General features: G+C 30.5%; 1 protein-coding gene across 1 annotated transcript in view; it reads right to left on the bottom strand.

Annotated features, from left to right (window-relative positions):
• The window catches only part of LOC145276272 (notchless protein homolog 1-like), a 177,398-nt gene that overhangs the window by 139,845 nt on the left and 21,925 nt on the right, over positions 1-15,628 (bottom strand). The window contains exons 8-10 of the mRNA XM_080127711.1: positions 14,284-14,439; positions 10,878-11,013; positions 4,734-4,780 (exon numbers count right to left, since the gene is read on the bottom strand). Coding sequence (XP_079983837.1) covers positions 4,734-4,780; positions 10,878-11,013; positions 14,284-14,439 — 339 coding nt within the window. The remainder of the gene's footprint in view (positions 1-4,733; positions 4,781-10,877; positions 11,014-14,283; positions 14,440-15,628) is intronic.

Raw genomic sequence — 15,628 nt, 5'->3', positions numbered from 1 at the left:
AAATATATACACATTGTACATGTTTTTTTTTTTGTGGTAATCCGACCCTTCTACTTCAACAACAACAACTCTATATTTAGAAATTTTAATAGAATCAGCATCAGTAACTGTATTGAAATCAGAAAAAAATATTGGAATTGTCCCATGACTTTATATATATATATATCTATATATATATATAGAGAGAGAGAGAGAGAGAGAGAGAGAGAGAGAGAGAGACTGAGATAAAGTGTAAAATTACATAGGAACTTTATTATATTATCAAGTCAATAAGGGTTACAGAAAGAGGAATAAGGGAGAAATCTCATTAGACCATGGCATTTCAAAGCTAAAAAAAGAACTAAAGACTAAAAATATACATAAGAAAATGAAATAATAACATTTTTTCGAAATTCATAAAAATATAAAATAATAACAAAAACTTGAAAAATCTTCTTTAAATGTAAAATTTTTTTTCTAAAATTTCTAAAAATTAAATTTTTTTTTCTAAAATTAAAAAACAATTACAATAAAGTTCTGATACAAAAATAAATTATAAAATAAAGATAAAGCAGGACAAATCAAGTATGGAAAAAGTAAGATAAGAGCAAAAAAAAAAAAAATAAAAAAGTTAAAATGCACATCAACTCAAATTCTTGGAAGATAATCCATCAGGAGTTAGATGTACTTCATGATAAAATGAAACATTTGCTCCCCTTAACCAGGTAGAGCTTTTTTTATCCAGAAAGATTTGCCTTACCATTGAACATTTATTTTTCAACTTAATTTTATATATATATATATATATATATATATATATATATATATATATATATATATACACTTCAGAATAACGAAATGAAATATATTTACCGGTATACAAATCCAGTGATTTTCGGTCTTTCAAAATTTGATTAAATGTAATATTTTAAATAAGACAATCTCAGCCAAATAAAAATTGTTCAATATACAAGATAGAGCAAATGAATCAAAATTTATGTATTTAAATTTTATGATTTGAAAAAGTTAATCTTCAAATATAGAATTTTTTATTGTTTGAAAACAAAGAATACAATTGAATAAATCTATTTATTTAATTGTATTTTTTGTTTTCAAACAATAAAACATTCTATACTTAACGATGAACTTTTTTAAATCATAAAATTTAAATACATAAATTTTGAGATATACATATATATGTGTGTGTATATATATATGTGTGTGTGTGTGTGTGTGCACACACATACATTATTGCTGATATCTGTAATTTAAATCTGCTTTAAAAATATAAAGCAAGCCAATAAATAAACAAAATAGCACAAAACAATGGTGTCTATAATTTAGGAGAAGCCTTTTATGTGAAAGATGGGTGAATAATGAACGAACAAGTGAGTAAAACGGATGGGGACACACACAAGAAATAAGCAAATAATCATAAATGATAATGAATGAAAGCCTTGTTTATTCCACAGCTGGGAATTCCAAAACACTTGTTTAGAAACACGACTATAAAAAAAAATAAATAAAAAAAAAATAGAATGTGACATTCCTCCTCCATTTCCCTTTTTCTAGGAGACATTCCGAAAGTTTCCTCTATACAATATAAATGAATTAACAAAATTCTAGGTCAACTAATATAAGAATAGGGGAAAAATTGGGGTCATGAAGATAATCTGTAGTATGATTGAATTTTTATTTTGGTCTTTTGGTCAGTTATAGGTTCCAAAACTACCCGACGGAATTATACCAGATTTAGAATGAAGCACCCTTAAGATATCAGAATCTATAAACTAATTTTATTACAGCCATGTTGTCTGAATCTAATTATTAAATTATTGCATACTAGCTCATTAACTGGTCGAAACATTGCCAGGTGACGGGATTAGTCACATACTAAGATACACCAAATATCCTAACTTGTTACAAAAAGTGATCTCATGTTACATTTAAGAAAGCATAAAACACATCTATCTTGATCTATGAAAATAAAACGCAAAGTAACTTTCATATCTTAAATAAATAAGCTTACTTCTGGTTTTAAATGCAAGTACTGTGACCTATTACGAATTGAAAATAATACAAATTAAATTAAAAATAAATTAAATAAATCAACGTTAAATAATATTTCTAAATAGAACAATTAAAACAATTCTATTACAACAATTAATAACATCAAGCTAATTATTAAAATAGATGTTCTTTAATGCAATATGCAAATGAGGTTATTAATTTAATGCAGATTCTGAATAAATAGCATATATAGAAATCAAACTAGAATAAAAGCATACATAAGTCCATTTTCAGCATGAAAATTAATGTGTAACAGTATACATTTTGTACATATTAATTAAGTTGTAAACAAACAAACAGACACGAACATGACTTTATAATAATAGATAAATAACTTCCAAAATGTTAAATCTATAAGTACCTGTTTATTGGATAAGAATATTCAAGCCAATTTAAATGATTTCTATTAAATATACTAAATGTCTTCAAAAATTCCTTTCAAATTTGGAACAAAATAATTCATTTATTTTCCAACTATTAACAAAAGCCTAAAATGGTTAACATCTTTATGAAGAAAACGAAATACATTCTGATGGATTAAATTTTGCAAATAAATAATTTTTTTAAATAGGATCCTTTAAAATTCTGTTATATTTTATACTATGGCATATTTTTATTTTTTAACAAATAATCAATCAAATATATAAAAAAAAAATGATTTCAGACTTTAGATGTAAATAGCTTTGCATCTAAGAAATTGATATTTGATTTTGATTAGTCAATCATTAACATAAATCTTCAATCCGTGTTCTTTACATAAAGAAAAAATTCCAATCGACTTCATTGATTACATATTCTATCCAGCTACATAATTCTTTCAGTAGTATACACTATGTGAGATTCACTGTTAATTTTCAATGCATAAGCAATAGTTACAATTACATACAGAATATATACACGCATATGCAACACACCCGTTACGTACACACACCCCACTATATAACAATTAAACAAAACATAGACTTTGTATTTCTAAATTGATTTTTCATTTTGATTTTAACAGGTTTCATTTCTTAGAAAGGTAAAAAATGTCAAACATCAGTATAATAATAAAAAAAAATCATTCAAACGACAACTGCACATGTATATAGGTAAAAAGTTGCCAGACAGAATTTGTAAGTAAATTATTTCCTCTTTTTGTGTGGAATAGAAGAAAAAATAATCACTTTGTTTTCTTTTAATCAAATTTTTCTTTACTATTTTGAAGAAATTTTACAGAAAATTTAAAATATGAATGGCGCTTATAAAACATAATCAACAGTAAGTTCTCTATAGTGCAATGTAGACTACAATGTATTGTGGGCTAAGTCATTACAGGGAGGCACGTGAAGTTTCCTCCTGGTGCACCGCGATAGATCCATAACTTGAGCAGGCAATCAATTGATTTGATCAAAAAAATCAGAGATTTCACCGACTTTGAGGATAATAAAAATATGAGTATGAAACATTCGTTGATCATTAGTCTATCCTGGGCAATATTGGGTCTCCCTGCTAATTCTCTAATATTGGGATTAACTTATTTTTTTTTCTCTTAATAGGTTTCGATCTGTAATTAACTGAACAAGTAAGCCATCTCTCACTCAATTATCTATGCATTTCTCATTGTATGTTCAGTCAGCTACTCTCTAATAATGAGTTAATGTAAAATATCTCAAAATTTGTATGAGAATACTAATGCCGGGGGGGGGGGGGGCTTTGCATGGTTGTAAAATATGCTTAAATATGATATTTTAATTTGTCCAAATTTCTTATATATTATTATAGTCATGATTTCAAAAGTAAAAAAAAAAAAGTATTTGGGTGATATCAGCTAAAATCGAAACTCAAATCAAAATTGTAGCATTCAAAGCTGGTGACGTTACCACTGTACCAACGTGACACGCATATGAACTTATTAAAAATTAAAAATAAACTAAGATGCATGCATAAAATGTAAAACGATTTTTCAATTTTTACCCATTTTTGATCCCTAAAAATCTATTTTAACCCATAAAAGAATGGTCCATCTTTAGTTGTAAGCCACAGTTTAGTTTCAGAAGAGTTTTTGATGGTTAGTTGTTCTATACAAGTTCTGGAGGTGACTGGTTCTGAGTAGACCTTGAGTTGGAAGCCACAGAGCAAAAGATTCTTCCCGCGTTGACACAAAGAAAACACATGCGAGGTGGCTAAAGAAAAGGTTTCATTTTTATGGAGCAATTCTGGTTTCTGATTGGTTGGTAGCGGAACATGATTTAATTTGATTTGTCAGTTCCTAGCAGCATCGTTTATAAATAGAATCTCCCAACTGTGGGGGACCATACTCCCTCAGTCAAAAATATTGCAACAGTCCATAAAAATCTAATCATTTGAGGCCCCTAGTGCCACTCTGCAAATTAATTTCAGAAGAGATAGAGTTTGAAAATATGGAGACAAATGAACAGACGTATAGCCTTTTATATATTAGATATGAATGGTTTTTAGCATTTTATTAATGTAGTTATAAAATTTTTACCTAGTCATTTAAAAAAGTAACTGATTGATTAATTATTAATTTTTTTTTTTATCAAACCTTTGTAAATGTAAATTTAAAAAACAGCAGAAACCTAGTTGTCAACCAACAGATCAATTTTTACCGACTTGTTCCTGAAGCAAAGTAAATTTTGACTCAGATTCCAAAAGAGAAAGAAAAAAAAAAAAGGACATACCTTCACAGCTTTGTACCTTTCAAGGGCTTTTTTGGCTAATTCTTCAGCTAGGAAAAAAAAAACAAATAAACAATATATCTATCTACTGTGTCAATTTATAAATAAAAATTGTTTTTTTTTTTATAGCATTAAAAATATTCTGACACATGAGATAAAAAGCCATTTAATGAAAAGCAAATAATAGCCATTTATTTCCAAACTAGCAAAGAGAAACATTGTTCATGTTTTAATGTATATAACTAAAACAGTAGAATCATGTGCACGTGTCTCTGTCTTTGTGTAAATACTTAACTGATAAACTCTTAAACTACTGGTCACATAACATTGAAATTAACAAGAAATGGTAATCATACACCAACAATAGTTTATAACACGTAAAATCTTTGTTTGGATGGATGGATAACACATACAGACATATACTGACAAGTTAAAATGCAAACTATTCATTTCAACATGGCAACATATTTTTACTTCTTTCCACGCATGCCCAAATTCTTTAATTTCTTCGACTCGTTTAATATTAAATCTTTCTTACCTATCTCTTGATAGCCACATTATTAGGAGACATGAATGGAGCACTAAATGTTTTGGTTTCGATTCTAGCTGATGGCACCTAAGTCATTTTTTTTTAACTTTTGAAATCATTACTATATATAAAGTACAATAGAGAATTGGCTCAATTCAATAGAGAATTGGCTCTGTAATAATAAATACAAAATCTGCATGAATTTATATTAGCAATACACATGAAAAAATTGAAATAGCTTGAAATATTTCAATATTGGTATGCATAGAAAGAGGTTGATGAGCTAAGAAAGAATCTTTTTAAATTTTTGAAATCTGATTAAAATTAAGGAAGTTATGGCTATTTTTGTGCCTCACACGTTTGGATATTTTTCCCTCTTTAAGACCATATGCGTTTCGTCACATTTTTTACACTACTTTTTCAGTAAAAATGTCATATCTTTGTTAAAACACAAGACTAAGAAATGAAATTTACCATATAAGTGTATTTTTGTACAAGGAATCAGAATATGCAACTGAAAATCTCCCAAAGTTTATGGTTTCCAAATAATCTGCAGTAAATGTGCATAAATATGCAGCAATTCCTTAAAAATGCCATGTATCCATAAACAGAAAAGAAGTTGGAGAACTCAAAGTTGAATTGTAATGTGCTTTATGTACAAAAAACTTAAATCTAAACATAAGACCATTTAAAAATGAATATATTGCAATATTTCTTTGGTATTATTGTAGATTAACACCTTCTGTTTAACCCCACTCAACTCCTTCTGACCACCCCTCCAAAATGTGATTCTACCTTTTTAGGAAATTATGTATAAAATGCCATGAAAAACTTTAATGAAAGATAAACAAATTATTTTAGAATTGAATGTAAAATAATTTCCTATTACAGGTCATTCTAGCATTTTAGGGCAGTTAACTGTTTTTTTTTTTCTATGGGAAAATATGAATGCTTTTTTTTTTTTTTTAAGATGATTATGTGTAGTTTTAAGAGGGTTTTTATGCAATGAGAATATGGGGAGGGTTGCCATTCGGACTTTGAATTAATTGTAGGGGCTAAGGAAAATTATGTGTGAACATACTGAAAACTTGACAGAGACAAAGCTAACAAAAACAATATTAGAGGGGGGAGCGGTTAGTTTCACAAAAATTTAATGTAAAATAATTCATCATTTCCTGGCCATTCTAGCATTTTAGGACAGTTAACCAATTTATTTTTATGTGTATTTTTCTTTAAGGAAGGATCTATTTTTTGTTTGTTTGTTTTAGATGCTTGTATGTGGCTTACAGAGGTATTTTGTTGGGGGGGGGCTTGCCACTCGAACTTAGTGTTATTGTTAGGGTTAAAGAGTGTTTTAGGAGGAGACTTGCCACACATAATTTGTATTAGAGGTGAAGTTAAGAGAGCTTTTTTTCAAAAAGAGCGTTCAAAAATTTGTTGATTTCTATTTTCGAGGTTGAAGGTGTTAATTCCATAGGCCGTTTATACTACGCTGGAGCAGGTTGTAAAAATATCTTTCGCTTAATAAGTAGAAAAAAAAATAACGAAATAAAAAGCTTCCTAATTGTAGTTTGATGTGTTTTCTAACTGCTTTTAAAATTTCAAGAATATTGATATAGATTTTGATGGTTAGTATTACTATACACATAGATTCGAAAAAGTTGTCAAAAAAACAAATATATAACAAATAAATGTTATCAAAAGCAAATTACTTTTCTACCTAACTGGATAATTTTTTAATGTTTTTATTTAATGTAACATGTTTATTCAGCTTGAAAACAGTGTTTACCGATGTTTTGGAAAATTTAAAATGGCGCCCGACTCTCTTGAAACGGTAAGTTTGGGGAAAAGAGTTAAAAATAAAAAAGTAGACAAAATACTGCTAGAAACTCGCTCAATATATGTTACCGTGACATAGGCTAACATATATTCGGTGAGTTTTTAACAGTATTTTGTATAGTTTTTTTTTTTTATTTTTAACTCCTTTTCTCAAACTTACCGTGTCAAAGAGAGTCGGGCCGAGCGCCATTTTTAATTTTCCACGGTAAACACTGTATTTTTTTCGAGCTGAATAAACATGTTACATTGAATAAAAACAAAAAAAATATATCCAGTTTGGTAGAAAAGTAACTTATCTTGCCTTTGATAACATTTATTTGTTATATATTTGTTTTTTGACAACTTTTTCGAATCTATGTATAAACGAGATTTTGATACTTATTTTGATTTTGAAAAAAAAAACATTTGTGGCTGTTCGCAGTAAAACATTGATTTTAATTCGCTGTTCAAAACTAATTTAAAGAATAAAAGTGCATGCAAGCTATATATCTACAAAAGTTTTTGTTTTTTTAACCATGTTTTTAAATTTGACGAGATTTGTGAGAAATTGCAACAGATTTATAATGCCGAATTGGTTAGGATTGTTATTATACATTCTGAAAACCGAATAGTTCTAAACTAATGTTATTCTGATAACAAAATAGCTCTAATTAAACATAAGAACATTTATATTCATATTTTCATGTTTTTCTTAATTCGTTCTTGAATAAAAATTAAAGAACGCGTGTTTGTTTACAACTGTGCTATTGCTGATTCTACAGGCTGGAGCTGCTGCTGCTGCTGCTTAAACTTCATTTGACTAAATTCGATAAATAGAAACAATTTTTTTTTTCGGGTAGGTCCTTTTAAATTATCAATTACCGCGGTCCTACTCAACATAAAACAATACTTTTAATTGATAAAGATAGTAAAAAGATTGATTTACTTACTACTGGGTGTCCGAAGAATTTTTTTTTCAAAATGTTCAATACTCGTCATATTAAAGTCTTACTTTTAACACGACAAAAAAAGAAACGGTCAAAAATATTTCGGACACTTGACAGTATTAAGATTAACACCTCTTCTAATTGGTTCCCAAATTTCATGACGAAATTCTTCATACAATCACGGTACGGACCTTTAGAAAACAGGGGGGGTCATTACAAAACCTTACCGAAAACGTCATTTTATGACGTTCACATTTTTTTCACTTTATTTGCTTAAAACTCTTAAAATATATAATGTACATTCGTATTTATTAATTCATTTGAAAGTATATTCATTTCCGAACAAAACAGTAGTAATTTGAAGACTTGAAGTGCTTTGGTTTAAAAAATATGGCTATTTTAGTAGAACTACCTTGAAATCTGTGATTATCCAAAGCGTTTTTTCGTCCGTGTGTATTATTATTTATATATTCGAGCATATTTTATGACCCAGCAAGGTCATAAGCAACCGCTACCCCATTTATTTGAGAGAATAACATGAAATATTTGGAAAGAAGCCTTTCGTAAGAAATAAACTACACAGAAACTAAATTGGTTATTTCTTTTCTTTTTTTTTTTTTTTTTCAGCATTTAAATATGCATTAAATTTCAAGAAAATCTTAATACATATTTAAATAATGAAAAATGAAATAATGGATTCATTTTACTGTGTATTTGTTTATTTTGCTTGTTTTGTTTTTGCATCAATTAGTGGATAGACATTTAATACAATCAAATCTTTCTTAGCCAAAAGGTTTTTCTTGATAGCCGTAAATCTAAACAAAAAGGCATCAATACAGATCTGCCCTAGGAATCAATTTCTGGACCCTTATTATTCCTGATTTTCATATATGGCGTCCCTGATGCAATTGTGGTTGAGATGGGTATATTTGCTGATGACACCACTCTCTATTCTCAACATGTGGGCAAAATGAAGCCACACATATCTAAGTTACTGGCTGAATTCTTAGAAAATTATCTCTAGCTTACAAGCTAGAATGGGTTACAAGCTTACCAGTGGAATGGGGACATAAATGGATGATAACAGTTTATGCTACTAACACAAAGTAGTTTTCCTTTAATGATTATAAGAGATCTTTTCAATCACAGATTTCCATGGCTACCTGAGAGTCTATCATTTAACCTCCTTGGCGTAATATGAATCAGAACAAATACACAGAAGACACTGCCAAGTCTGCTGTAAGGAAGGTGAAACTTCCTTTACAGTGCTGGGAAACTTCCCACATCTGTCAGTATCCTACATCTCTATAAAAGTCACCGTTCACTCATGCATGAAATGTTGTCACTTCTGGGCTGATGAATCAACCACTAGTGTCTTCCTCTTAGACAAGGTCCAAAAAAAAAAAAGAGTCTCCAATCTAGTAGATCATGCACTGTCTACCTAGCTCCAACCTGTATCATTGCCACAATGTGGCATTCCTGTAATTGTTTTACTTCAATGGAATGTGCTCTGATAACACTGGTGCCCCCTCAATGTAAATATTCCTGACCAACCCATGAATCAGTAAAATCCCTCTACTTTACTGTAGAGGTTGCCAAATGCTTTCTATTCTAATAGTTTTATTTTTTCAAACTGCCAGCATTTGGATCACTATGTAGAAGTTTAAAGGTAAGGTGAACAAACATCTCACTGCAAAACTCCCCACTTGAGATGCCCCTACAAATTTGGCCCTTAAATCACAGTATCCCCTTACCTTTTCATGGCAATGTACCTTGCTTGGGAATGAATATATGTTTAAAAAAAGATATCTTTTTGTATGCAGTCGAACTCGGAAATTTGGACATAATTTTCAACAGAATCCTTTATTTACTTCACATGCAGTGGTTAGAGTACTTAGAAAAATCAATTGTAAAAGTGATATTCTCCTGAAGGTTGAAGGTTCAATTCTCAGTACGGGCGACTGAAAAATACAATTGCGAATTACTTAGGACCTCTATCCAATCATGGCTGCTGGAATGAGAGCATGCTACCCCTGTGAAGTAAATAAAGGGTTCTGTTCGAAATTCTGTTCAAATTCTAGAGTTTGACAGAAACATTCGACAAGACACACCTGAAGAAGGTCAGAGGTTACATCAACCAAAACGTTGTGAAAAATGACAAATAAATCTAGACACGACGCACTTTCGCAAATCCTAGATATTACAATCTAGACGGTATATAAACAGTTCTAAGAAATAGAACCCACCACAAAAAAGCCTTTGCCAGACATACAAAAAATGTGCGCACACATTTTGCCTTTTATATATATATAGAAGGTCGTGCATCTTCTCCAAGTGAAGCTGGATACTCCACCAGACTAGATGAATTCTTGTCGTGAAATCCAGTAAGATCAAGAGACCATAAGAAAGTTATACTATAACATATTTAAATGGTCAATTGGGGAGGGGAAAATCATATTTTGAACTTCTTCACTAACTCCGTGTTTGAAAGATAAAGGAGAATCTTACTGGAATATTCAAACATTTATGTATAGAGATGGAGTGTTAGTCCTCAGACTGGAGTCTCTTTGATTTCTGAAAACTTTGAAGTAAAATAAAACATGAGAGAACGATGAATTATAATGATACATTCAATATGATGACTTTTGCCTAATTGGAAAACTGTGCTATTTCTTCCATGGCCTCTCTAATAGATAACCAGAATGGAGCTAAGTTTCTACCTGTGGAATGACTTCAACATTGCAATAAACACGCTGCTTTGCAACCATATAGCAAAGTAGTAATAACAATAGCTTGGTACACTATTATTTTTACACTGAAAAGTGATACAACAGGATAGCTACTATTACTTACGAGATTCTGTGATTTCTTTAGGGACAAGAGTTGCATCTTTGGGATCAAACGCTGCAGTTCGTAGCACATAATCAGTGTTCATGGCCATAGTGTTGACCCAGTGACCATGACCTTGTAACGTCCTTTTTAGAGAACCCTGAAATATTATAAAAATAAAAAACAACAAAGATTAGGTTGTTTAAAATATAACATTCTTATATGTAGTAAACAAGTAAAGCAAATTTAAATTATTTACTGTTATTTTATCTTTTTCACAATGAGGATTTTAAAAAAAATCCATTACTGTTATTTTATCTTTTTCACAATGAGGATTTAAAAAAATATAAATGTAAAAAGAAAACAATTCCTGCAATACTTTTTTTTAACTATGTTTTTTTTTAGTCTTAAAATGTAAATATAAACTAAATTAAGCTAGAATTGTATATTTTAGTTTTCACCATGAAAATAAAAAATATTCGGGTTTGTATTACTGTACACATAGATTCGAAAAAGTTGTCAAAAAACAAATATATAACAAATAAATGTTATCAAAGGCAAGATAAATTACTTTTCTACCAAACTGGATATAATTTTTGTGTTTTTATTCAATTTAACATGTTTATTCAGCTCGAAAAGCATACAGTGTTTACCGATGTATTGGAAAATTCAAAATGGCGACCGACTCTCTCTTTAACACGGTAACTTCGGAAAAACGTGTAATAAATAATAAACTAGACAAAATACTGTTAGAAATTTGCTCAATATATGTTACCGTGACATAACTTGACATATATTCGGTGGTTTTTTAATATTTTTTTATCTAGTTTATTATTTATAACACCTTTTCCCGAACTTACTGTGTTAAAGAGAGAGTCGGCCGCCATTTTGAATTTTCCAATACATCGGTAAACACTGTATGCTTTTCGAGCTGAATAAACATGTTACATTGAATAAAAACACAAAAATTATATCCAGTTTGGTAGAAAAGTAACTTATCATGCCTTTGATAACATTTATTTGTTATATATTTGTTTTTTGACAACTTTTTCGAATCTATGTGTACAGTAATACAAACCTAAATATTCAAATGAAAAACAAAAAGAACATCAACTCCGGTAATTTTTTAGCTTTCATTGTTTTGTTTTGCAATGCAAATATAAACAAAAATAATAGAAATATAAAACTAATATATTAGAAATATTCCAATGAAAAATAAAACATAATATGTAGATTTATTTTTGTTTTGTTAAACTTTGTTTCATAAAATGAAGACAATGCAGCATTTGTAGTGAAATGAGCGTCGAGAAAATTATCGTTTGCTTAAAAAGTAGGAAATTGATTGGTAATTTCCGTTATACAGAAATGTATGAGTGCGAACGCAAAATATAAATATTAACTTTTGATACCATGTAACCGAATTAAATTGGACGGTAAAGGATGAGGGTCAACTTTTACAAAAGATACATGGATAATTGAATTTAAAAACGTGTGTGTATATATATATATATATATATATATATAGAAAGAGAGAAAGTTTGGCGAGTTTGGAGAAAATAATTGAAACAACTTGTTTATCTCAAAATGCGTGAACTAAATTCTCCAAATAGAAGTTTTGTACTATTTTTATGCTTCCATATGAATATTAAAATCAAGATATGACCCGATTAAACTTTATCTCTAGAATTCTGAAACGAGAAAAATAAAAAAAAAAAACGATTGGAACTCTTATTAATTCTCGGCAATGTATACTTGGCCAACACAAGAGGCTTTTCCCTTTCATAATTCTTCTTTGCTTCTTTGCCCAAGCAACCACCATATTTTTCCTTTCGTGTTCTTCTTTCCAACTGACAACAAACTCACATGAGTGAGATAATGTCACTGCCACAGAACAAAATAAATGTCTTTTTATGCTGCCACCTTGAACCCCAATAGCACATAAATTTGCATTTATCTTCTTATTTTCAGATTTTTTTTTGTATCAAATGAGTTGCAGGTTCTAATGCCAGTGCTTCTCTACAGAGGACATATGCAAACCATGGACGCTAATTGCTGTGACTCTCCACAATGTCATTATTCTGATTTTGATTTGAGAAAATTACTAAAATTTGAGGCTTAAACCTAAGGAGTTGTTTAATTCTCTCTTATAGCAAGAACTTCGACACCAAGAACGGAAAGTGGGATTGAGAAGTCAGCACCCACAAGGAGGGGCACTCTCACCTGCAAAAAATATCTAGGCAGCCCCATCAGTATTCCCTGGTGAGGGCGCCTCAAACGATTAGTAATAAACTAACCCCTTCTCAGAAAGAGAAGGCAAAGCCTGAGAGGCTGGACCTCCTAGAACTGCACAGAACTTTACTCCCATCGCAAAAATCAATAGGGAACGGATCATTACAGGAATGATCTAATTTTTGTTGATTTTGGGGGCCCAGGATAAAAATCCCAAGGGGTCTTAAAAAAAGGAACCGAGATTCATGAAAGCTTGCTTAATTGGTGTCTTTATGACTACTGATAAAGTTTATGCAAATCTGAAATATCTGAATTTTAAAATGAGAGATTGTGTTCATATTCTGTCCTCACGACGTTAATGCTAAAAATAAAAACCTGAAATTTAGGGAATATTTATTAACTGATGTCCGATACCTGTTGTTCAGATTTCACAAACATTGGAGGTGTTTGAATTTTCAGGTAAAACTTCCATCCCATCTTAAACCTTTTTGCATAAAACTGAACTAAATTAAATATAGCTCACATTATCCACACTTGTGCCTAACAGCTGTATTTTAAAATTAATAATGACCAGTGACTTAATTTAGGAGTAAATCCTATACATATTGATGTCTCCGTTCAGTCTCCAGAGACAATAGACATGTCCTGTAAAGGTAGCTGTGCGCTTAATTGTGAAGCAAGGGTTGTGCAATCCCAAACCACACCTCTCCTGAATCAGTACTGTTTGAGTAACTCATTTTAGTGCTGACTAGGCTCAGGGGTATCCATTGTCTTTTGAGACTGAAGAGAGTTGGGGAGGGGGGTTATACTGATGTGTAAGAGGGTGTCACGTCTTTCTCAAGATTATACAGATAAAAATGACACAATTAGTCTTTATTTGCACTTTTAATAACAAAATTAAAAAAATAAAATTTTTATTTTATTTGAAATTTTTATAAGAAATATGTTTTTGAAATTATGAAAATAAAAGTTCTTTTTGTTCTAATTTTAAAAATAAAAGTTGTCTATTTGAATTTCAATGATTATTAAATAAAGAATGAAAGATCGTAAGAACAAAATAAAAAAAAAAGAGTACATTCACAGGGGAGATATGGGTGTGAAAAAAAAAAGTGAAGGAACTGATTTGCCTTGTCACGATTTCTGGTAGCACAACACTGGAAATTAGAAAGAACATTAGCTGACTATAACTAAAATAACTTACTTCATCCGGATTCCAGACTTTAATTGTGCGATCTTGAGATGATGAAAAGATGACGTTTTCTCCACTCCATTTAATGCAGGTGATTGACTGAAGATGGCTACTCAGTGTTACTTTACACTGGCTCAACACGGTGTCCCAGATTCGAATGGTTGCATCCTGGAAGTTATAATTAAAAATAAAGAAACAAATGAAGTTATTAAAAATAAAAGGAACTTCAATTTTAGGTTTGGTTTAGTTTGATTTATGCTATATCAACTATTTATAGGTTACTAGCCTGGCTGCCCGGCATTGCCTGAGTGTTTGGAGATGTACGTTGAGCAAAAAACAAAAAGTGTTAGTAGGCAGGCAGGCTCCAACCTGTACCGCAAAGGAGGCAAAGAACATGGAAACAAAAAAAAAGTGACATCTTTGCTGTTTCATCCATCGCCAAACCGAAAGTGACAAAGGTTTAAATTAAGGCTATAAACAAATATTTTAAAAATTATTGAACAGGAATTTCTTTTTTTTTTTTAAATTTTACTCGGCTATTATTAACAGTATTGCCCCCAGAGTTGCCATCTATTTTAGACTAACCTAGATACCCGGCGTTGCCTGGGTGTTTGGAAGGTGTGTATTGAGCAAAAAAAAAAAGAAAAAGTGTTACTAGGCAGGTACGCTCGAACCTGTACCGCGAAGGAGGAAGATAATGTGAAAAAAAAGGTGATGTCTTTGCCGTTGCATCCATCACCAAAGCGAAAGTGACATAGGTTTAAATTAAGGCTAGTTAACCGAAAAGTGGGGATGACTTTCCAAAATATCGGTGAAAAAAGCGACCCCCTCCTTGCTTCAAAATGATACCGATCTTGTGAAAAGCCGTCGCCTTTGTCGAAAGTTTTAGGTAGACATACATACATACATACATGCATGCATTCAAACAGACAGGTGAGATTTATATTATAGTTTCTGACCTTTTTCATGATTACTGTCCATTCGCTGCAATGTTTTTCTCATATTTAAGTCGATTGTCTGCCCCTTTCTGATGTTATATTCCCAACATTGCCAATAGGTGTCGCTAGCAGTGTATCATTCAAAAACAAGATGGTGGGAAGTTTTTCTTTGATAAAATGTTTCATAATATTCGATTTTCTTAAATAAAAAAAAAATTAAAACTACTTGATCGATTTACGTGATTTTTGGAATATGACATTTTCATGCAGTGGCAAGTACGTACATTATAAAGATTTTTTTCAGATTTTTACAGTAAAAAGATTACTTGTGGACTATTTATAGACTTGCACCAAAATCTCTGTAGTCGTATTTAATTGTCACCCTTGAATTTTGGCAAAATTTAAAACAATATGGTTGC

Source organism: Euprymna scolopes, chromosome 1 (genome assembly GCF_053919585.1).
Source record: "Euprymna scolopes isolate OS-2025 chromosome 1, ASM5391958v1, whole genome shotgun sequence".
Classification (NCBI taxonomy): Eukaryota; Metazoa; Mollusca; class Cephalopoda; order Sepiida; family Sepiolidae; genus Euprymna; species Euprymna scolopes.
This window is presented reverse-complemented; position numbering and strand designations above follow the sequence as displayed.